Here is a 24,424-nt window from a genome sequence, read left to right as displayed (position 1 = left end):
TTTTTCATTTAATGGCAAAAATAATGTTTGGAAATGTAAACTGATATTTACTACTGTCACACTACAGCAAAATATAGAAATAACTGACTTTAAAACCATTTGTTTTTCTTGAAAATACTAATGTGCTAAGACTTTTGCACAGTATACACATTCTGAGGCATAACTGTTTTCTTCACCTCAGATAGAAACGCAAACCCTCATTTTCTCCTCCATGATGTATTAGTTGTCTTTCAATGAAATGTTGTTTACTTTCAAACTGTAGACAATAAAAGACACCCTCAAGATGATATCTCTGGAGACCTGTAATGTCTACAGTGAGTGAAACCTTTGGGTGTTGAAAAGTGTGCCAGCTTAAACCTCACTTATCTGATGGGGAAAATGTGCCATGGCTTGATAAACATATTATATATATGCATCAGAACTCTCAATTAAAATAGCTGCTGTGACACTGATCCATTGCATTCCCTGCGTATGTATGTGTGTGTGCGTATATGTGTCTAAGGAGACCTTTGTTTAAGGTTTTCTTATGTTTACAAGCTGGCAAACATAAAGACACACAAATCTGATATTATTTAGGCATCAGTTTCATTTCTGTCAGCAAACTGGCCAAATGTTGGGAAACATTTCAGGTTATACAGAAATCTAGAAGCTTCAGTGGTCATGCAAAGGCTTTTCTCCCCAAAGGAATCAACAACAACAGATATGTTTTTTTCTCCCAAAGTAACAATTTACTAGGTCACAGTAGATCAGCATGTTTCCTCCATTACAGCAAAACCATTTGCAACAGGGGAATATTATCTTGACATCAAACAATATGTCACAAAACATTGCTTGTAAATATGGAAAATGTACATATCTTCTTATGCAAAGCAAATTGTTATACAACGTCAACATTTTCTTTTCTATTTAATTTAAATAAGATTGACTAAAGGGAAAAAGTTAAACTCCTCCTATAAAGGGATGCAAAATAACAGTCTAGGATTTTACAATGCTTCTGTTTTCTTTTTCTTTCTTTTTTGTACTGACAGCAATTTAATCAAACTGTGACTTCATGCCCTACTATTTGCAAATTGTATAGCACCTCTAAAACATAAAGGCAAAACATTTCACAAACAAGTTACATGGACCTTGATTACAACTGTAAACATTCTCAGCATGGGTGAGTAACGCATCACAGGGTGGATTCAGGCTACTGCAGCACACACTGCCAGACATCTAGGAGGAAGACAATGACAAATTTAAGACTGTTATTTCTCTTTTCAATTTATGCACATCTCTCAATCCCCTCCCCCCACCTCTTTGGCACTAAAAGAAATTGTGACACAGTAACACTAACAGATGCCAGATCATTCATCATAAGGCAAGATAACAGTAATATAGCTAAATTCACCTTATATCAGAAAAAAAGAAAAGAAAAAAAAAGAAAAGACAAATGCGAATATACATTTACAAGAAATTGGGAATACACACAATTAAAATACACAAAAGATAAAATATTTCAAATAAGACATTAATAGGACATTTTATATGACACCCAAGTCATTTCCTCAATAGCATATAAGGCAACAAGTTTTTGTTGGAGTAATGTAGACAGCAAAAATAAAAACAGAATCTCGTGTGATTACTGGATTGATGGATATGTAAAAAACATTGCATACTTTTTAATTATTAAACAAGTTTATAACTTTAATTCTATTTTGCCATTACCCATCTTTGTGTTAAATATCTAAAAAATCTTCTTATTTTGATGAAAAAAAAAAAATTCTGGTAGTAAGCAACGAATCACCTTTATGATGGACACCTTGCAGATATTAATTATTTTCAAATGTCTGATTTGTATTATAAAACAAAGTTTTTCATTCTCAGTGAACAGTAATAATGACTCATATTTTTTATTGCCAAATAATGCAGTGTTCTTCTTCACTGCTGAATTATGATCACATAATTTTGAATTTCAATTAACTTGTGCAAGTTTTCACAGGTTAATGTGCATTTTTTAAGTTAATGGCTGGTTATACAGAAATGTAGTTTTTTTTTTACTTAGTAGCCTACTATGATTTATTACTTTATAATAACGAAATCCACATTTGTATCAAATGTTGAAGACCATATGCCAGCCTCGACATCTTCATGATAGTCACAATCCAAATAATAGGTGTGACTTAATCTCCCTGTCTTCTTTCTTTTTTGTCTCCCTCCCTTCCTCTGGTCCTCCTTGAAGAGCAGTCACTCTGATAAGGATGAATAGTGAAAACTATTCAGCGTGTCATGGGCTTGTGCACAGAGCATCAGAGGGACAGAGCTGAGGTCAGTAGGAGGCACCTTAAACAACCTTATTTCCGCCCAGCCTCTAAATCCCAATCACTCTCATTTGGACAACCTGATTTATATAAAACTTCAAACTTCATGTCGCGATCCAGTTTACTTGTACACTATGTACAGTTCAACTTAAAAAGAATTCTTTAATGCAAATTATTACTCAGAGCCTCACAGCACTTAATGCTGCCATTATTGTTTCTTCAAAGGAATATCTCTTGCACCTCAAAGCAAACAGCCAGATTTTCTCATCAATACTCCCATTTCCCCCTTATACCTTTATTTAACCTGGGAAAACTCTTAGAGAACAGTTTCTCTTTTGCGAAGGTGACCTGGATGGAGGAGGGGTTAAGGGGAACAGAGTAACATGATGCAGCACTCAACTTGGGGTTAAGTGCTTTGCTCAGGTGCACAACGGCAGTACTATACACTAGGACCCTTCTGTTACCCATTCATGCTCTTTGGTGCCCCACTGGGGATTCAAACCAACAGACCCCAAGTTTGTAGTTGGTGGCCCTGTGTGCTCAGCTAGCTACATAGACACACATGCTCCCTCAGATCTCGGCATCTTTCCTCCCAATCCGTCCTGCGGAATTCCCCCTTGATCTCAGTCAACAATCCCTCACAAATTAGAGCACCATTGCTTTGCAATCTCATCTCAAGAGATCTCTTGTGCCCAAATCCTTTGGACCCATCTCTGTAACATCCTCAAACAATCAGACATCTTAACACATCTTCCTGTATACAAGCTCCTGCAGGCTGGCAATAGAGAAGTTTGCCTTGTTTGTTGAGAAGCCAAAGTCTCTCTTTTTTTAATCAGTATAAAAAGTGTCTCCTCCTCAGAAAGTGATCCACTGATGAGATACTCCATGGGCACGGGATGACCCACATCTATCTGCTACCTTTGGAATAAAGCCACAGCCACCATTTAGAGTATTGTCCATTCATATTATTCCACAGGTGTAAGGATGATCATCAAGAGCAGTGTTACAGCTACCACATTTTGCATATAACATTCAGTCAGGATCTCCAATGGAAGATAAACAATGTCAGTGTAAATACAGAGCGGGCTAATTTGCTATCTTAGTGTTTACATATTTGTTTATTGGTCAAATGTAATGTTTTTTTAATTTAAAGAAATAAGGAAATTAAAAATAGCACAATCAACAAACAGTATAAATTCGTAAATTCACGAAACGGATGTACCTTAACCCTTTAAATTATGATTCTACATTAAACGCAAACACAGAGGACGACATGTATATAATAATGTGTCATGTGTGTTAATATTTCACTCTGTAATTCGCGTGACGTAAATGTTAATATTTATCGTCACGTTAAGATGTCAAAGCATGCGTGGGGTGCCACAAGGGTCTGGCACCTGTTCGTTTCGACTTTTATTTGTGTATAGGCTGTGTACACAAATGAAATCTGATGAAAAATTCTCGCTCGTGCACATGTTGTAAAATATTATGGCTCTAACAAATTCGCATGCATTTGCATCCGAAATTAACAAAGGAATTAAATTAGCAGAGGCAATGTTTTCCTCTCTAGTTAGGTTGGCTGTCTGTCAGCAGCGCCGTGTTCAAGGCATAGCCTACTGATAAAAGAGGTGGGCGCAGGGCTGTATGAATGAATCTGTGCGACTCCATTGCAGACGAATAGTTGTACAAGATCAGAAAGTAATCTTGATATGTTTAACAAGTAGCCCAAAGCGAAGCCTGATAAATAATAAAGGAGCTTTTAGTGGATCCAGTTTATGAAACATTAACTCTAGGGGCATAATGGAGTAATTAGTTTTTATCTCACGTTGGATGTTATTGGACACTGCGCCGCTGAATGAAAACTTTTCTTTTCAGGCCTAACTGTAAAGACAACGGGGAGTAATTTTCTGCACCGGGAGAGAAGGGTGGTCTTTAATGCTCCTGGTGAGATCTGGATGTTCAGGTACAACACAGTGTTTATGTAGTACTCCCAAAAGTGTATCAAAGTTCGGATCCGTGGAAATAAAAGAAATGTCAAACAAAACAAGCATTAGACTGCATAAAATAAAGTATGGACAAGGGAAACAGGTGAGGCTTTGTTTAGGTGGCTGAGGTAGATCAATATCTCGGCTTGCAGGCCAGGAATCTTGCCCGTTTTCCTCTAGCACTCTGCAGATCAGCTTACGGCTTGTAGACAGACTGTCGCCTATACCTCACTGACAGACAACCTGCCTCACCCCAAAAGACGGAACAGAGAAAATATCTTCATTCTCTTCTGAAGGAACCGCTCGAATTAGTTCGTCAAAATAATTAAAAAAACAGCCTGGGCCTATAGGAATAGATGGACTGAAATAAACAGAGAGGAAAGACGTGGCTTTTATCAACCTACGCGTGTTTATGATGAGACCGTTTAAAGGCCAAGCCCATCCTCCTCAGGGTTTCCTCCGCCTCCAGTGAATAACCTACATAACATCTTTAGTGTTTGTCTAAAACAGACTAAATGTTAGTTTTAAAACAAACAGTAAACATTTTGTGAGACGTATTGATATAGACTTTGAATTCAGATTTAGTTTTTCAAGACACCATGGCGTGCTGTCCACCAGCAAGAGCGGAAGTCGAAAGAGTCGATGGATGCATCAGTGCTCGATTGGCCAAACTGACAGTGAACGAGTCTTCTTTCTTTCTTTCTGTCTTTCTTGCTTTCCTTTTTCCTTTCTTAGATTTAGTCAGACCTAATTTTTATTTATTTCATTAATTCAGATGGATTAATTATTTAATATTTGAAGATGGATTGAAGATCCTCATGACCCTCGATCTACAATTGCATTATTATTATTAGGCTAGCTATTTTTATTGTTGTTGTTTTATTTTGTTATTTATTATTTAATTTGTTGTGGATGTTTTGTTGTATTTTTTGTTTTATTATTGTCTAACAGTTTATCATCATTATTTCTATTTCCTCTGTTCGTTTTGTTGTTACTGTATGTTTCTCCACAGTTTCTTTAGGTTTTAGAATTATTAAACATAAATTAGCATTATGATTAAGTTTTCCAATTAGTTGGGTCTATGTTTACACTGACAATCAGGATCGCTTGTAAAATCTTAATAAAATTATATATATATATATGCTTATGAACAATTTTGCCTACAAATAATGTTTGACTCTAGATTAGTTGGCTTTAAAATGAATAGCATTACCCCCCAACTTAACAAGAAGTTCATACCAATGTGTGATCACAAACAGATATTATTATTATTATTTTTTTTTTTTTGCATTAATCCATCAGTCGTTTCATAGGCGCGAGCGAGAGTTCATTACAGTCAGCAGTCCTTTTTGTATGCCTGTTGGTTCCGTTTCGGACACCTAACCCGCACTGGGAGTTTGCAATTTGATAGCACTAAGGCTGTGATTCCACGCATTGTCTCGAGGCTGCTTTTGATAGATAGTGCTTTACAACTGAAGGAGTGATGTCAGGTAACAAGAAGAATTTTGGCACCTGTTGGTAACGTTTTAAGCCTAAAGAAAACTTTTGTTTACTCAATAAAAAAATAAAAAAACTGACGAACCACTAAAGAACATTGGCCTAATATTTAATGAGAAAAATAACTGATTAATAATAATAATAATAACAACTATTATTATTATTATTATTATTATTATTATTATTATTATTATTATTAAGATAGTTGTTGTTCATTAGCCTGAATGAATGTTATTACATCATGTGTCCCAGGTGGTGTTTCCTTCTTGTGACTAAATACACCAGACTAAACATATTGGTTTAACGCATGTCTTTTATGTGTCACACAATTCTCCAAAAATGGCTTTGGAGTCTGTTATAAGATAGAACAAACTATATTAAAACTCAGACTACCACAATTAATAGTAAAATAATTCGGTTGATAGATATCAATATCAAGCAATATCAAACATAAAACTGCATGATATACGAAACATTTAACATTAGATATGCCCTTGGGGGTTTTAACACTTTAGCAGTAGGCTACCAGATAATAAAAAAGTATCTTAACAGACAATACATTAATAGTAACCAAAAGCTGTCACACCGCTCTCTAACAATTCGATGACAGCGTACATAATCCTATCCTCCAAAGCTTGTATTTCCCCCGTTTTACAGAACTGTTTTAACATTGTGAATACACAACATTCCAGAAACAGACTAGTGCGCGAGAGAATATTGGCAAAATTATGAATTTTAAATCTTTTATTGAGAAAAAGGCTACTAGCACGGGCAGTCTAAGAAATACATTTTCAGAAATAAAACTATTTTAACATTAAATCATTCAAATTAAGCATTTAACAACTTGACTTTCTTATTAATACTTAGACTAAACAGGCCTATGGTGTATCTTAGACGTATTTTGGCAGCTTATTCCACTGGGGTTAACGTCCAAACGACCAGGAACACAAATAGTCTCTCAGAGGAGACTTGCCCCTCCATTGTGGTTAAAACCCGCATAAAACAAGAAGACAATTTACACCAAAAAAAAAAAAAAAAAAAAAGGATTTAAATGACTGAAACTGCTCGTCTGGTTGTAACTCTTCCCATAGAAATACTACTCACACCTAAGCCTACTTGGCGAATTTGCAAGCCTCTGTCTGATAATACTGAAACAGATAAAAAGTGCATAAGTCGCTCAAATGTGGCGATTTAACTAGTGATAATTCGAAATAATTTTTTCATTGTCTCTGCTTGATATAAAATGTTACTTCATGACTTCTTGTCATAAAAGCTACACGCCTTTAAACACTAGGATCAGTTTAAATGTATCTGGAATAACTAGAATTATGCATACAAAATTCCAGAGAGACCATGAATTAGAAGAATTACATTTGCTTTTAAACAATCCAATTTCATCATGATACAAGTTGTTTGTTTAACTCGACAGCTCCCTTCACGAAGTCGAAAGCTTTATACACACACACACTCATTAAAACGATTATTCACGATCTGTCGAATGTTTTCTTTCACTAAGCAAATATTTTACTACAATAAACAGGGGTATACGAACCCTCTTCCAAAATAGCCTGTTGACCCAAAGACAAAGAAGATTAGCCTACTTGGTCTAATAGCAAAGTATTAAATCTTGCTAAAGGAAAAGTATATTTTGTTAAAAGTGAATAAATAAATAAATAAAACCTATATGAACTATATGACATGGTAACCTACTTTTCTACTCTGTCTATTCTGACAAAAGTGTGATTATTTTTAGATAATTATGTACATTATGATTTTATTGTGTATAAAATATTTAGTTAAAAAACTTTAGTAGGCCTATTGGCTGGTTTTAATTTTACTGTTTTCTGTCGATTTATATTGATACAATAATAATAATGATTAAACATTTTACAGCTTATTTGTGCTTTGTTTCTTTTATTTGTTAAAATATTAGAAATCTGTTTAGTGGTTTAGTTGGAACAAATTTCTGTATTATCTCTTGTGTTTTTTTTTTTTCACAGCTTATAAATGATATTACAGTTCATCTTGCCACAGGGAAAACTAAGTTTACGAGAGGCCATGTATTTTGCAAAGATATGAAGTTAATGTCACTCCAGTTCTGCGTCATTCTAGCGCCCTCACTCTGCCTGGCTGGTCTGGCTCATATCACATGAAGAGAGGAAACGTCTTCTGCATTCTACAAGTATTGTAATGGTTCAGAGTTGGATCAGCTTCGTTTTACCACACCATTATCTGTGAATTGGCGAAAGGGAATAAGCATTATAACACTGATTTATATCACAAATTCTAACCTGGCCTCTTCATAGGGCTGTATAGTGACATTTTATAAAACAACTAATACCAAGCAGCATAACTGACTATGATGGTCGCCAAGGAAGGTTTTTTCTTTCTTTCTTTTTTATGCATATACTTATATTTAAGCACAAGCTGTTGCAAGAAATACATAGCAGATTAAAAGTTTGTTGAAATTATACAGGTAGCACTTTTGCATTAGTGCTTTGGTCAAAGAGCTCAATTAATTATTTTAAAATCATTTTATGAACATCAAAATGTTTTATCAGTGACATAATTATTTAGCCTATGGTAGCTATAATTTATTTGGGAAACCACGTGCAGGGAAAAAGTACTGCATCGTTCTTGTAGGCTACGTGTTCTTTTTTTATTTACTATTTTGTTTAATGCGTTAATTTTAGCAGGGTACTGCAATATTAGGATGCTGATGTGCTTGCGTGCTGTCCCCAGATCCCCCCGCAGTCTCTCTGTGCCTCGGGTAATAAGCAGAAACCACGCCTTTTGTGTAGCCTGTGACTAAACCCTGCTTACAAGACCTTGTCAAAAGACACAAAGGAAAAATAGCTATTATTTCAAGTGCATCGCTTCATTAAGTCTGCATAAACGTCTGTGCAATTCAGTACAAGCGGTTCGTCTTAACTATGGGTCCACAGCGTCGAACCAAAAATTATCCCCTTGCAGATTTCAATTAATGGTGCGATTCTAGGCCTCGTTTCTGCTTCGGGTAGAATTGTTAATTTTTGTGTTTAAAACTCACGCTGTTGACCGGAAGCAGATGCAAACCAATTAAACCCAGAGCAAACAATCACTGCCCAAAGATCATCATTTTGCTGTCACAGATTCCCATTAAAAATGCTTTGATCGTGATGCTACCATCATTTAACATCCACCACATGCAAGATCTGCTTTTAATACATAGCCTACACTCTTAGTAATTATTACTTGCATGTCATCAGAGAAATGCGAAATAAAAATAGAAGTGTAGAGAACATACTAAAATATTTAAATGGATATTCAGACGAAACATTTCGTAAAAGTATTACATTTAAATTCACATGGTTAATTTTCATCCGTAGCTTTATATGCATCTATATGCATGTATAAATAAGTAGGATACACTTAAAATAAAACATTAAAAATAAAAGCATTTTGCATCTCAGCAAATAGGCTACACCTTAGGCTATAAATAGGCTATTTTTTTCTTTTCTTTTTTTTTGCATGTCTATTAATAAAAAATATTTTTATTATGCTTCTAAATTTGACCTCTTCTTTTTTGCTTTTGTTTTTGAGTGGTCACCCCGTTTAACATTTGAGCGATAAGATCTAGCGAGGAGATATTGAGTTCCACCGGTCTATTGTATAAAGCACAGAGGTTATTGCATTACGGTTGGGCACATCCAGCACAATGTCTCTTTTAAAAACATGAACAAATTACTGGACTTAAAGTGTTGAAAGCCAAGTCGTTGCTCTGTACTATTGCAACTAATGACTCTATTGTTAGCTGAAAAACAAGAGCAGATAGTGATTTTCAGGCGTTATGCATTGCTTTGTATGGCCTCTACAACCAGGATACGCTTGTAATAAATGTGTAATAAGCTAAAGAAAAAAATATATATATATTTAAGAACACATTAGCATGAAGTAACGCAAAGAATTGATTTTAAGGCGAATTATTCAGGTGGGGTTGTTAGGCCTACGACCTAATATTATAAAATTAGTCTAGCATATCCAATGCCATTGTTTGCTCTTTCTTTTTCCTTATCGCTTAAAAAGTGAAACAGCCAAATATACATTTATAAATAAACTGTGTGTCATTTTTGTCCTCCTTTTCTAAAATAAATATGTACGTTTATGTTTGTAGCACATTGCAGACCGAGGCCTTCAGTTGGGCTAAACCCGCAAACTGTCGCTTAAATGTTTACATGTATGTAAACACACTATGCTAATCAGTATCTTGTAAGACTATAAATGCTAGCTCTTCAAAAAAAAGACAAAATGTTCGTAATAAATGTACTTAACCTACTTTTTTTTATTTTGTTCGGTCAACAGTTTAAGCGACAAACACGGGCATTAGACCACAAAATCACAACAATGGAATTTAAAGACGACATAAACAATCACTCAATATTTTATGAGGCATTTACTCAACACGGGTTACACGTTCGCAAAAGTTAACCTATAATTACAACAGGTATTGACATTTCACTAATTACAAAAAGAATGTGACCTGCATGGTGGTGACCACATACAGTAAGCAAACACATGCTAAAAGCATTCATTTCGTCTTTCCCATTCAGAACCGTCTGTAAAGTTAGGAATACTGAAAAAAAATCTATATTTTGTTGATTGATACCCATTCTTTGGTCTACAAAGAAACTGTATTGTTAATATATGCATAAAATGCACTATAGATGCAGTATTCAGTCTGTATTAAAGAACAAAACAACAAGGAGCCACGGTTTTGACGGGCATTGTGCACTTAGAACATATTTATTTCAAAATGAAAATAAAAATTTGTGTTAATTTTTGAAAAATCTCACCCCACCAGTGCGCTCATGACATGATAATACTGCAAACATGACTGGAGGTTGTTCTGTAATCTATTAGATATTTTAACATTTAAAAATTATAGGAAACAAAATCAACCACTATTTAAATAAACATTCTAAAGTAATCATACTGCCTTTCCAAAAAAAAAAAAAAAAAAAAAAAAACTATGCTTCATCCTTTTTTCTTTTTTTACTCTGGTCACATTGCACGTTGCTGACAATGGAATAATAAACAGTTCCGCTACACTTGACGTTTGTATACAGAAATAAATGCATAATAATAATAGTAATAATAATACAAAATACCTGGAATTCGGCTTGCATTGTCTGTTCATTCTCCTTAATTTTTTTATTTGTTTCATTTATAGGCCTATATATTACAGTGTAAATTGGTGAAAAATGTTCACTTACAGTCTGATCCTGTGGATGCTAGTTAGTGTATAAGTGGATTTGATGTTGACCCTTGATTCTGATGTGTGAAGTAGTCAGAAAGTCCGCTGGAAAGTCCGGAGGAAAAACTAGTAAGGGAAGGCCTTAATGAGTCACACGCGAGAGAGGAGGCCGTTTGCGGGGAGGAGGAAGAGACGGCCCTGGAGCTCATGGATGTGCTGCTCTGGGAGCTCATGGATGGATGAGGGACGTGGGGGAAAAAATAACTGGTCTGGCCCGCCAGTAGGTTCACTGAACACGGATTCAAAGAGTACGTCCCGGAGCAGGGTACGGAGAGCCCACATGGCACTGAGGCGGCCAAAGCGGCCGCTGTGAGATGATGTGTGGCGTACGGAATCTCTCCATTCACGAGTCTGTCAACAGTCAAGCCATTGGAGGCAGGGAAAGAGTGATTGCTCCCCAAACTGTTTTGAGTCAACATTGTGCTATAGGACATTGGGTGACTAGGGTAAGCCGAGGACGTGCCGTTGTAACTCAACGCGCTGCTCGCCCTCGGATGGTGGAGCGAGAGGAACGGAGACATGGGCCAATATAAAGAGCCAGCTCTATCCATAAATGTCAGTCCGGTGGAAGTTAGCCTCGCGCCTCTTTTAAACGCCAGTTTTGCCCTAGAAGTGGTCGATCTGCGCCGAAGTTTGCCCGTCGTGCCGCCAATGAACACGTCGTCGCTGGAGGGGTCAAGCATCCAGTAGTTCCCCTTCCCGGGGTCATCGTAGTGCCGGGGCACTTTAACAAAACATTTGTTCAAACTCAAGTTGTGTCTGATGGAATTCTGCCATCCCTGCTTGTTCTCCCGGTAATACGGGAAATTTTTCATAATGAACTCGTAAATACCGTTAAGGGTTAACCGCTTCTCCGGACTCTGCCGAATAGCCATCATAATCAAAGCGTTGTAGCTAAAAGGAGGTTTCTCGTACTTGCCGTTTTTCTTGTCGCCTTCTTTGCCTCCTTCGCCTTCCTTTGAGTCCCGTTTCTCTTCCTGCTTCTCCTTCTCGTCCGTGCACGAGGAGTCGTGGGATGAATTGTCACTTTTAGCGCAAGTGTTCTCCGACTTTTGCTCCTGTGCTTGGACAGGTAAAGGAGTCTTCTCCTCTTCTTCATGCACCGCTCTGTGCTGTTGGTGTTGGTGGTGGTGATGATGGTGGTGGTTGTCGCTTTGCACGGCTTCGGGAACCAGACTGTTTATACTGAACGATGATTTAGGAATCATTTTGACTTCTTTCCTTTCTCCCATATCCAACATCACAAGTAAGATAGAGTAGCAACAACCAGCAGCAGTTGGACTTCAAACCTCTTGCTCTGGCAACTCCTCTAATTAAAAAAAACACAACAACTATTTCATGTTCCTTAAAAACACGTCGATATGAGACAGCTAGCTACAATTAATTATGGAGCCACAGACACTAAGCTGTAAAAAAATAGCTTGAACCCTTTTAGAGACTGCAGCCAACCACAGCAGCATAAGTATTAACCGCGCAGCCAATCATTGAGCAGTTCTTAGCGCCTGTTCCAGTGCGTAAGGATACACAAGATCCACCAATGCTCATGCCCAGTCAACAATGGCTCTCTTTTCTCACAGCAAACTCCTAGCAAGAAAACAGTCTACATAACCTTTTTTTTTTTTTGATAATTGTAGAGTGCTGTTTCAACATATCCATGCGTCCTCAATTTGTTTTCATACCGCAGGGGGGGAAACAAAAAGGGACTCAAAGGTAGCCACCAAAACAGGTACTACTTCCTGTATTGGAAATGCATGGCTTTTAATAAATAGACATGGACCAAAAGCACATAGTTATAACATTAATTGATACTCGGTGAACAGCGACAGTAGGCTATCTAAATGTAAATCCTTTGTGACTATATTTATAAGATGGAATATATTTATTCGTTCTCGCTTAGGCCTGTCCATCACATTTTAAGTGTTTTTCTTAAAAGCGTCAAGTCCGTATATAGCAGTATACTTACTCGCACGTTTATTTAAACGATTCTGAAAATAAACGAGTATGACGTTCACCCAAAGCGTAATAAAACGCTATAAGCGTCTCCATTCCTATAGCGGATATAAATGTTATAAATAACAATAACCTATCAACAATTATTTTACAAGACAGACAGATGATAAGAACAAGATATAGCATGACAGTCTACTATATATATACACTATTAATAAATATGATGATGATGATAATAATAATAGCCTAATAATAATAATAACAACACAAGCAGAGGATCATTTCTGGGGTTTTATTTTATTAATTTAATGTGATAAACCAGACACATGCTGTCTTTTCATTGCTGTAGCTATTTACAAGGCAGACAACAACCAATGACACTGAATATAGAAGGTCAATTAGTGTGATCAAAGATGTCCTCGTAAGAGGAAATATTGTATTTGAAGAGGATGGAGAGTATCTTTATAAGAATTTAGACAAAACAGGGAGCTCCCAACACAAAATAAATACTTTATATACCAGAACAGTACTATAGCCTAGTTAAGGCCCCTTGTAGCCTTTTTATTAGAAATTCGGAATAGACCTTCAATGCATGATAGTTTAATAATAATAATGTATTAATTAATTAATCTTTTTAAGGACCCAAGAAACGCAAGAATAACCTCGCGGATGCTGACATCAATTAGTTGCTTTATATTTACGGTTGAAGTTTCTCTAATGGAAGGGGTGATATGTGTGTATTTGTGCTGGGGACGTTGCAGGGGGGTTGACTGAACAACAGACACACGCACGGCACACACGCATTCACATGTGCAAACAAATCCTACACAGACACACGCAAACAAACAAACAAACAAACAAACAAAACGTACTGGATTCCCACAAGGTGGAATTTTAATAATAAACTCGGGCCTGCATAAACCTATAATTTCATATAAACATTCGAATCAATCAAATGAACATATTACCAAATTCAGCCTATTACAGTGTAACATAAATAGTAAATAAGAAACACAAAATGATACTTTTTTTTTTCAAATTTACCTATTTATTTATGTTGTGTTTTTGTATTATTAAATAGCTCTTATTTATTTTCTGTATTCTAGATGTGACCAAATGCATTAACCTACAACAATATGTAATATATGCGCTATTATTTCACGCCAAAATGTACAAGTGAATCAGGTTTTATGCAGAACATCCCTAAGAATTACTGGTCGACATTAAGTGTTTGTCGCATGGATATAATAATTTTTGTTGCACTGCACACATTATTATTGTAATCATACATTAAAGTAGATTTCCAATAAAAACAAAAATCTGGCACCAGTTGCACAACCGGCTATAATAATTTAATATATGAGAAAAAAATTGTAGTTAGGACATCATTGATTGCATATAGACCAGTTTTATCAAAGCATATGCCACATGTTGCTTTTAAAGTAGGCTACTTTGATATAAAGCTATTTCACCCTTCCAAGCCGAAGGGAAAATAACAGTTTGAGCGGGTAAGATTGTGTCTCGATCATGTTAAGTTGTTTTTATAACATGTTTGAAGCCCACTTTCAGCAATCAAGATGTTAATGTCTCTTTAGTCACTGTCTGACTGCGAACAAAGTGAACAATATGTGTAAGAAAAAATAAAATAAATTCTTTGCGCAGATCAAACCGAATTAGACACGGATAATGCACACGTTTTCAAACTCTCATTTGATTACAGTTGTTTCCACACATACCTTTAAGTAGCCTAAGTACGTTTAGCCCGTTTTAAACAGCACACAATAATAGCTACTAGGCCTATTAATATATTTTAGTCCATCTCAAACATGAGGCTTCCGCTGCCACTGCACAGTTCAGTTTGGTTTGCGACCGGCCCTTAAAAACATGTACAATAACAGGCCTGAGCAATAGTATCATCATTTGATTAATTACATAAACGTGTGGCATTATTTTATTTGATGTAGTCTAGGGTGTTTTTGATAATTTGTCATAAGAAATATAAATCGGTAAATTTAGTAGCCTACTATTATTTTCCATTAACGCTGGATCATAAGATATCAAAACTATAGCAACGTCTTGTGCAAACAAATTAGAAACGAAAGGAAAGGGGTTTTTATTTTTTAGATATTTTAGTATTTATTTATTTACATTGGACCAACCTGAATGCATAAGGTTGGTCCAATGTAAATAAATAAATACTAAATGTATGCTTATATGTATGCATTCAGGTTGGTCCAAATAATAGAAATAGATTTTAATAGATTTTAATATAATATAAAATAATAGCATACAGCAATATACAATAAAATGTTGATGATTCTTTGAGTATGCAGACAGTGTTTGATATTTTCTGAAATGTTTAATGATGTCCTCTAATATTTTTATTTTTGTTATAACCATTCCATTCAACTTTTACCAACAACAGAACGATTGTGTTGATGGGTTGATAAAGTTATTTTTGCATAGTGATGTGGGCTCTTGCTAAAATGACTGAAATGTTCATGAACACGTCGCTTATATAAAAACAGATGTCACTTACCTTGACAAACAAACATACGCCTGTCTTGAAACGAGAACTGATGAACAGGGAAGCAATCCCGCACAAAGTCAGACTGTCTTCTGTAGCTTGTGTCTTTATTAGAGTGCCCTCTAGCGGCCAGGAAATATTACAGCAAATCCTCTCTTTTGCGCTTAGACTTTATTCAACAGATAATGGGGAAAAAAAAAAAAAACATTTTATATTATGTTTTTTTCCTCAATATAACTAATTTAACTTATTTATCTGGATTCCAACAGGCTACTAAATAATTGAACCATCTCACAGGGTCCAAATGACAAACCCCATGCAAAAATGTATCTCAAAATGTATCTCATATATAGAGCCAGCTGGAGAATTAAAGTTAAACTGACTTTTCGTTTTATAAAGCCAAATAAATAGGTAAACTGCTCAATTTTAAGTATGATATAATCTTCCCTCTTCAATCCTATCTTTAAAATGAAATACAATACAATTACAAATCATTATCGTGTTAATTATGCATTGCGGCAACGTAGGGATCATAACTGAAAATTAATCATAATGGACTAATACGTTTTATCTTAACAATAGTTAGTACTAAAGTTTAAAAAGTTGTATTAAATATTAGGTAATAGTAGTGAGAAGTAGCCTAGGCTTATGAATTTTTTTTTTTTTTTTTTTTTTGGCTTTACTTTTTATACAATTTACACTTACAAGTAAGCGGTAGGCCTGTAACTTAAATGATCAGATGTTTCTAAACTCGAACACGATGGCTTTTTGTGGGGTGGATTTTCTCAAGGACTGAGAACAATCGTTTATTTATAGTCTGTAGCGCCATCATGTGGTTGGTCAAGTGACAGCATAATTGATGCATAACGAGAAAAGGCTTATAAACAGTCAAATTACTTATTTATATGATCTAACTGTATATAGGTTGCACTATGCACAGTTTCTGATAAACTCATGATAGAGCACAGATAATACCATCAGACTTTAATTTGTTTGGAGATACTACAGCCATCCAAAGTCTAAATTTATTGAAATAATATTTAATAAAATAAATGTAAAAATCGTAGATCGGTAAACACAGTCAGCAGAGCTTTTCTTGCTTTTTTTGTTCTTATTAATTTTAGAACAAAGACACATGCAGCAATTATTGATGACAGTAATATTTGATTGTTTACTCATGTTTAGAAGGCAACAATCATGAAACTTGTTCCATTTTACAAATTTTTACGAAATCCACCCTACAGCATACATCTTCATCAGCACTGCAATCTTTAAATGCAATCATAATTAAGCACATGATTTTTATTCATATACCAAAAATATATATTCATATAATGAAAAAAAACTATTATCTGATCGATTTTGGTTTTAGATTTTAGTTTTAATTCTATACACATATTAAACAATTTTTTACAAGGTATCATTGCACATCTGTAATAACCAAAACTTAAAGTTAGATTAGCAGTATTAGTTTTACAGAATATTAATTCGATCAAATAATAACAATAATGTATAAACGGAGCAATTCCAATAGGGTCCTCGCACTGCAGTGCTCGGGCCCTAATAACAGTAGATTTAAATATAAATAGCTATTAAAAGAAGTCAGTTGTCAACTTTCACCAAATCAAAATATTTTTTGAAAAATTTCATAAAGGCACTGCTGTTTACAGACTTGTCCTTGGTTCAATTCTCAAGCTGGTTTTGTGGTGGAGGCGGTGAGGCATACGAGGGAGGCTGGTTCCTCTGTAGACCTCTTTCATTCTTTGTTACACTCACTGAAGAGATCCATTTTTTTAAATGATGTTTTAGAGAAACCATTGAACATCTGATGAGAGATAACTAGATCTTTACCCATCAAAATAACATTAAAAAGAGATTTTCATTTTGATTGACCGCATTGTTGCATTTGAAAGTCATTTATGATAACAATCCAGGCCCTGATACTACAGACTAATTATCCTTTAGTACTGAGATTTTACAGAAACACTTTGAGATGCATGATGCATGCAGGTATGGGGACTCACCTGAGTCTTGGCTCTCTCTCCTCTGTCAGGTTAGCGGTGTTTGTTGTAATGCATGTGGGGAGGTTTAGGTGGTGGCTCTCTCTCTCTGTGGAGTCACTGTTAATACAAATCCACAGTAAGTGTTAAGCAGAAGCACACACACTGGCACACATAACTGCACAGAAGTACTCAGGCTCTGTTTGTTCTCTCACCCTTTTCCTGGTTCGACTTTGTGGTGGAATCTTGTGTGTCAGATGTGTCGGCTGGCACAGACTCACACTGCTCCGTGCTTTCTCTACTTGCTTTTGTGTTAATTTTGTGTGGGGACAAACATGACAATCAAATGAGCATGTGAGAAAACCTACTGCCCAATAATCTAATTGATTCAGGAGCTGACATAAATATATGTATATATGTGTGTGTGTTTGTAAATGAGACAATTCAAAGACTAATAACAAGATAAAGAAACATCTATTAAAGTGTTCTCTTTATATTCATGTTGGTATATTTATGTTAGTAAAAATAAATATATTTCCAGTAAACTTCGTTTATTTGTGAATGTACACATCTGAATTATTAATATCAAGAATTATTCGTTCATAAATATTATATTTCTGGGTTGGAGTCATGTGGCATTTTATGACCTGAAGTAGCCTTGCCTTGTCATAAAAAGTCATATTATATTATAAGAGACTTGCTGACCTTGACAGAGCATTCTGGGGGTCTGCAAAGCTCTGCAGTATGTGACCCTGTCTGTCTCAAAATCGAATTATGAGATAACAAGCATCAACATTTCATTTGGATTTGCAACCATTTATTTCACTAGGACTTCAGTCTTTCTCATGGCTTTACTCAGTCAATATTAAAGATATCAAGGTTACATTTTCAAATGATTTTCTTTATATTATGAAGGATGATTTATGTAAAACAGGAAACCACAAGACTTCAGTTGGGTTTTTACAGGCAGGGGTAGTAACATAATATGATATAATTATAGTTTTTTGTTTTTAAATATTAATAAGCAGTGAAGCAGTTCTGATAATGTATACACTGTTGTTCAAGTTCAAGTTTTTTTTTTAATGAAATTAATACTTTTTTTGTTGTTCAGTATGGATGCAATAAATTGATCAAAAGTTTCCAGTGTGTATACTGTTTACAATATCACTGTTTTCTGTTTGGAGCATTGAGAATCATAAGAAATGTTTCTTGAGCAGCAAATCAGTATATTAGATTGATTTCTGAAGGATCATGTGACAATGAAGACTGAAGAGTAATGGCTGCTAAAAATTCAGCTTTGTCATCACAGGAATATAATACATTTCAGAACGTATTAAAATAGAAAATAGTTATTTCACAATATTAGTCTTTTTAGTTTATTTATGATCAAACATACCACCTTGGTAAGAATAACATATCAAAATTAAAAACATGCTCATCACGGAAGCGATGCATTCAAATCACTGATTGTATCAATGTGATTTGTTTTCCTCTGACATGTGAGCAGACGTTCCTTTTACAGTGGCAGGTGGTGTGAATCATACCTCACATGATTTTGAATGTGTTCTCCTTTCTCCTGTAGCAGGGACTGTCTTTACAGACTGCTCCAGCCAGTGTGATGAACGAGTGGCCAACATGTACAGTTCTGTATTAAATGACATGGATCAAAGAGAAAAATAATCAGAATCCACAACAAAAACATCTCCTTAAATTGATATAATGCCTCTTAATTATTGTCATCATGTGGTGGACTCACAGATGCAGAGTTGTCTACAAAAATAATTGCCTTGTCTGTCTGGATACATAGTTAATTAATGATAAACATAGCACTTAGAATAGATAGTGGGTCCTTCTTTCACTAGCGTGTCTAGCCAAGTGTGTGTGACCATGTTGTGTGTGTCGACTCATTCCTCACTGGCGGCGTTTTGGTCTTTAAACAGATTGAGTGTCTCCTCTTCCAGTAGTGCACAGACCGTTTCCCAGTGATCCAAGCCCTGTTCCAAACCAACAGATCAATGTTCCACCATTAAGTGCTCTTACAGAAACAAAACCGCACTATAAACAATGAAGTGGAGCTAAGGATGTCGGAGAAAGCTTTTTAATCAATATCACCACTGGTGTTGGTTGGAAAGCTTACTTTATTTCCTCCTTGCTTCGGTTTAATCTCCAAGGTATCCTCCGTTATGGCACGTCCTGCTCTGATCAAGAAAAGTACACAAATTACAGACCAAAAAAAGGTGGTATCTAACAAGAAAAGCATTTACCTTGGCACCACCGTAGTCCTTATTCTCCACTTCTAACTCCACTGACCCAAGCCACTCCTCGATGTCACCCAAAGAGCGCTGGATCTGCAACGCCTAGAGGAAAACCACATTATCCACATAAGATGATATTTCAGACCAGCATCAGTAAATCTGAATTGGATTAGTCTGAAAGTCATAAGGGTATGTTGGTGTATCTATTGTGTAAGCGGCACCTCTACAGGATATCATGTAGAATCAAGAAATAAATATTTTCAGTGTGCACACTTCTGCCTTGAGCTTGTGTTTTAGCATGCTGTACCTGATATGTTTGCTGTGGACGTAACTTTTTCTCCTTGCAGTTGCTTAAAAGCTGGTCCCAGCTGTCAAATCAACATCCTTTATTCGTGGTTTTATCTTGCTTTTAGCAGGATGACTGGATGTTATCACCCTCCTGAGGAAACAATTCATACTTGAGGCTAAGTGCTGTTGATGCTCCTTTAAGTCTGAATTTCATACAAACAGAGAAAGATGAAGAGATATACAGACATTCTTTAAGATTCCAATGCTGTACTTTTATGAGGGTCTGCACTCTGTTGCGGTTGGCCAGTATCTCTGCATCAAAGCTCTTGTGTATTAGTAGCTTAGCCTAAAGGTTAATAGGATCCGTCCAGCTCTCAGTTTTCAGAGTTTCTCAGAGTTTTACTCATTCAACCACAAGGAAACCTTTATAAATAATTACCTTTATATATAATTTAACTTTGGAAAAGACATACTGATGTGCAAAATAAATTGGACTACATACAGTAGGTGAATGTCTATTTTCCACATTCAGCAGGAGCGGTTTACTTCACACACTTCATCCCTTCCTTCCAGGAATTTCTGCAGCTGTAGAGATTCTTCCAATGCTTTTCATCTGGTTTTGCTAATTTCCGATACTTTGTCCTTCCTTTAAGAAAGGAATTTTACTTAAACAGTACTTCTCAATATTTCTGATCCATAGACCTTTTTGAAAAACAAGTGTGCTTTCTTGTATGAATGCACACTTTTAGTGTACTTCAAATTGTCAGAGTAAATTTGTACGTTTTCTTGAGTCACCTGAAGCTAAAGTGCTTGATCCAGAGTTTTCTTTCGGTCCTCCCGAGCTTGAGCAAGCTTTGTTTTGGCATCCTCCAGCTTGGGTAGTTTTTCTCTTATCTCTGCTGAATCGCTGTGTCTGGACCTCACAAGATTCTGTCCAAAACTCTTAACTGAATCTATACGCTCACAGCAAGCATCAATCTCAGCCTGCAATCATTAAATGTTGCTCTAACACAAGTATGGTACCATATAACATTATGTATTAGTATGTACTATGACAAATTAGAAGTCATTTTGAATCAGTGCATCCTATAAAAGAATACATGTCACTGTATTAGTTTTAGCATTATAGTTTGTGCCAGAACAAGAACACAGGAACTGGGAAGTTGAATGATTTAATATCTTTTTAATAACTAAATTTCTTAACTGATTATTATTACTATTATTATTATTATTATATATTGATAATATTGCAACTAAAGGTTGCATATCTTGGTTTGATTTCCTTGTCCAGCTTCACTAAAGCCATGTTGATCTCTTCCTGCTTCTTGCTAGGTTGTCAGACAGATCACAGTGTCTCCTAAACCGATCATTCGTCTCCTTCTCCAGGGCCTGATTTTACAAATTAGTACCATTGTCTTCTCTGTAACCCTTCTTGTAAGCTGACTAGCTTCAGTGAGTTACACAAACCCTCACCCTACAGCACATAATGGACCATGAATGGTTTATTTAAAATCTTTTGTACATACAGCAGTTAGTTCATTGGAAGGTGCTGAGTGTTTTTCTATAAAGCCTTTAACCACAATGCAAGCACACACAATAGATGTTGTATAGGACGTGCTACCCACAGTGCACTGATTAATATGGATGAATGTGTTCTTTGTATAACAGCTGTCTATTCTACTCACAGTGCCTCTCTCTAGGATGACTCTGGCCTCCCTCTCCATCTCCTCGTGTCTGCGAATAAGATCCACATCCACTCCACAGCTTTGACCCTGGAGCAACAGCATCTGTGGCCAAAAAAATACATTAAATATTTAATTAAGACTATATGTGACCCTGGACCACAAAATCAGTCTTAAGTCACTGGGGTATATTTTTAGCAATAGCCAAAAAAAAAAAAAAAAATAAAATATTTTGTTAATTTCCTATCGTATATATATTTAAACCTATTTTTTGGTTGACATGGACATTGTACATTAATAAAACATTCCTGTAAATGTACCAGAATTAGCCAGGCTATTTTAGGCTATTTTACATCCGTAGTCCCTGGACAAGATGTAACAAGTCACCTTAAAATAAAAATGTATTAAAAATGCATACTAAAAAAATGTATAATTACAATTAGTAATTAGTACAAATCATACAATCATATGCATTGTTTAGAACTTTATTTGGACAACTTTAAAAGGTGATTTTCACAGTATTTCGATTTTTTTGCACCCTCAGATTCCAGATTTTCAAATAGTTGTATCTTGGCCAAATATTGCCCGATCCTAATAAATCATGCATCAATGGAAAGCTTATTTATTCAGCTTTCAGATGATATATAATTCTCAATTTTGAGAAATTGACCCATATGACTGGTTTTGTGGTCCGTGGTCACATAATAACAAATATTTAATTAAATATATTTAAAATGTTATATTGAAAAACTAAGTGTAAAATACATTTTCATTTTCTCTCATATTGGTTTCAAAGCCAAAGTTGGGTTATGTGGTCCAGGGTCACATTTATAAATAACAAAAAAAAACAACAACAAATAAATATAGTGTTAATCTCTGACTCACTACCGAGCCAGTTTGTGACTTTGGTACAGCGACTTACTGTACCTGCTGGACAGATTCAATGATATTTCCATGGGCCAGAATCTCTGCTTCAAACACCTGACGCTTCTGCAATATCTTCACTTCAGTCTGAAGATTGCTCTATCCATTTTGGAGTCTTCTAGTATTTTATTCACATGGTCTGTGATCCATTCATCTGCCTAAAATACAAATAAACATCACAAACTAATCAATTTGTTTCTCTTTGTTTAAGTCGCATGGATTGGAAATGTCTAGTACTGTACCTCTGACACATCTCGGTTGAAGATAGCTTTGAGATCTCAAGATCCTCGCTGCGTTTATCCGACAGATCTTTGATGCGCTCCCTCCTCTCCTGGATAGCTTTCAGTTTGTTCTTAATGTTGCTTAAATCTTCTGTCTTTAAGCTTTCTGCTAACTCCTGAAGAGCCAGCATCTACATGACATGAAAAGACATCCATTCATCTATACTTAGTCTAAAAATGACATGTGTTTGATGCTTCAGGCCATACTGTAGGCTAATGATCAACCCACCTTGTCTTCCTGAGAATTAAGACGTTTTTTTAAAAGCTTCATGGCGTTTGATCAATGTCTCTACATAATCCACCATTGTTCCTAAATCACTGTTCTCCAACAGGATCTGCAAAGAAACAGATATTGTTAACCTTTGATATACTGTATGCCAGACCAGACATTTCTTACATGTTGACATGTAAATAAAAGTAATCCTGGTAGTTTACAGGAGCACTGACCTCTCGGGAGCTAGTGATCTTTTTCATGTACTCAGTGTCTGTATAAAACGTCTGCTCCAGATATGTGTTCTCCAGCCATTTCCGCTAGGAATGCCAGTCATCAGAAAGCTTCTCTCTCTCTTCTCTTGCAGAGCTTTCAGATTCTCCTGGATCTGATGGCCACACATGTATTAATGTATTTAGAATTTATATTTATGTCAGTTTATTAAACAAAATTATAGTTTGCAATATTTTAGTTTAAGTCAGACAAAATAAGCTTCTCACCTCTGTAGCGTTAGGTTTGTCATGCTTTAGCAGTTCCTGGCTCATGGATACGGCCTGAACGTATGTCTCCTCACGTGCCACAATCTCAGCCCATAGCTGCTGGTGCTGGAACAACTGCAAATCACAGTTGGCAATACCTTTATCTGTCCTAGGTTTTTGTAGAATTTGTGGCATTCCTCAGATTTACACAGATTTTCTTTACGATCTTCAGATAAATCCTGCAGCTCTTCCCATGATTCTCTGTCATGAAGTGAACTTAAAGTATAATTATCTGTAGACTGTAAAATGATGTAACTTCAGGACTGATATATCACAAACAACTGACACAAATATGAGATTACTGTATTTATTAGTATGTAATATTTTGTTTAGAATCTGTTTTCCTGATCACATGGTGTTTCTCGGGTGAAGCGCCTCTCATGATGATTACTTTTGATGAGTCTGTCAGCCAAATCTTCACAGGTGTGCCTCCTCTCCAGTCCCACCTCCAGCTGCTTTAAGAATACCTCAAATCTCTCACACAGATGCTGTCATGAAACATATCCTGATCACAGACAACATGCATATCTCATACAGGATTAACTTTATGAGTCATATTGAGACGAATTTTAAGGGTTTAAAATAAGAAATTAAGGTTTTGATGGCGAGGACCCCAAAGACATGATCATTTCTAGACTCAGATATGTTTCAAAACAATTAACTGCGTAACACCTTTATCTCCAGATGCCACC

The 24,424-nt window shown here is 35.7% G+C and overlaps 1 protein-coding gene across 10 annotated transcripts; it reads right to left on the bottom strand.

Moving 5' to 3' along the window:
• Positions 1 to 55: 55 nt before the first annotated feature.
• LOC113098419 (forkhead box protein G1-like) lies at positions 56 to 24,423 on the bottom strand. 10 transcript variants are annotated; one of them, XM_026263477.1, is made up of 18 exons: positions 23,694 to 24,423; positions 23,430 to 23,581; positions 23,212 to 23,317; positions 22,944 to 23,113; positions 22,705 to 22,859; positions 21,781 to 21,882; positions 20,891 to 21,079; positions 20,598 to 20,741; positions 20,115 to 20,246; positions 19,817 to 19,909; positions 19,690 to 19,750; positions 19,468 to 19,546; positions 19,097 to 19,197; positions 17,768 to 17,857; positions 17,577 to 17,672; positions 15,565 to 15,721; positions 11,035 to 12,384; positions 72 to 1,215 (listed from the first exon to the last, which is right to left on the bottom strand). In XM_026263477.1, the coding sequence occupies exon 17, from the start codon at positions 12,314 to 12,316 to the stop codon at positions 11,057 to 11,059; it is 1,260 nt and encodes a 419-aa protein (XP_026119262.1). In that variant the 5' UTR covers positions 12,317 to 12,384; positions 15,565 to 15,721; positions 17,577 to 17,672; positions 17,768 to 17,857; positions 19,097 to 19,197; positions 19,468 to 19,546; positions 19,690 to 19,750; positions 19,817 to 19,909; positions 20,115 to 20,246; positions 20,598 to 20,741; positions 20,891 to 21,079; positions 21,781 to 21,882; positions 22,705 to 22,859; positions 22,944 to 23,113; positions 23,212 to 23,317; positions 23,430 to 23,581; positions 23,694 to 24,423; the 3' UTR covers positions 72 to 1,215; positions 11,035 to 11,056. The 10 variants fall into 10 exon arrangements, 8 of the variants coding, with proteins under 8 accessions (XP_026119262.1, XP_026119264.1, XP_026119261.1 ...); XM_026263479.1 differs by lacking the exons at positions 20,598 to 20,741; positions 20,891 to 21,079 and having other exon boundaries at positions 19,309 to 19,546; positions 20,115 to 20,298; XM_026263476.1 differs by lacking the exons at positions 20,598 to 20,741; positions 20,891 to 21,079 and having other exon boundaries at positions 20,115 to 20,298.
• Position 24,424: the final 1 nt, after the last annotated feature.

Source organism: Carassius auratus, unplaced genomic scaffold (assembly GCF_003368295.1).
Source record: "Carassius auratus strain Wakin unplaced genomic scaffold, ASM336829v1 scaf_tig00216558, whole genome shotgun sequence".
NCBI lineage: Eukaryota > Metazoa > Chordata > Actinopteri > Cypriniformes > Cyprinidae > Carassius > Carassius auratus.
This window is presented reverse-complemented; position numbering and strand designations above follow the sequence as displayed.

Bases quoted from the DNA above. Each gene is read 5' to 3' on its own strand.
- LOC113098419 (XM_026263477.1), bottom strand. From the start codon at position 12,316: ATGTTGGATATGGGAGAAAGGAAAGAAGTCAAAATGATTCCTAAATCA.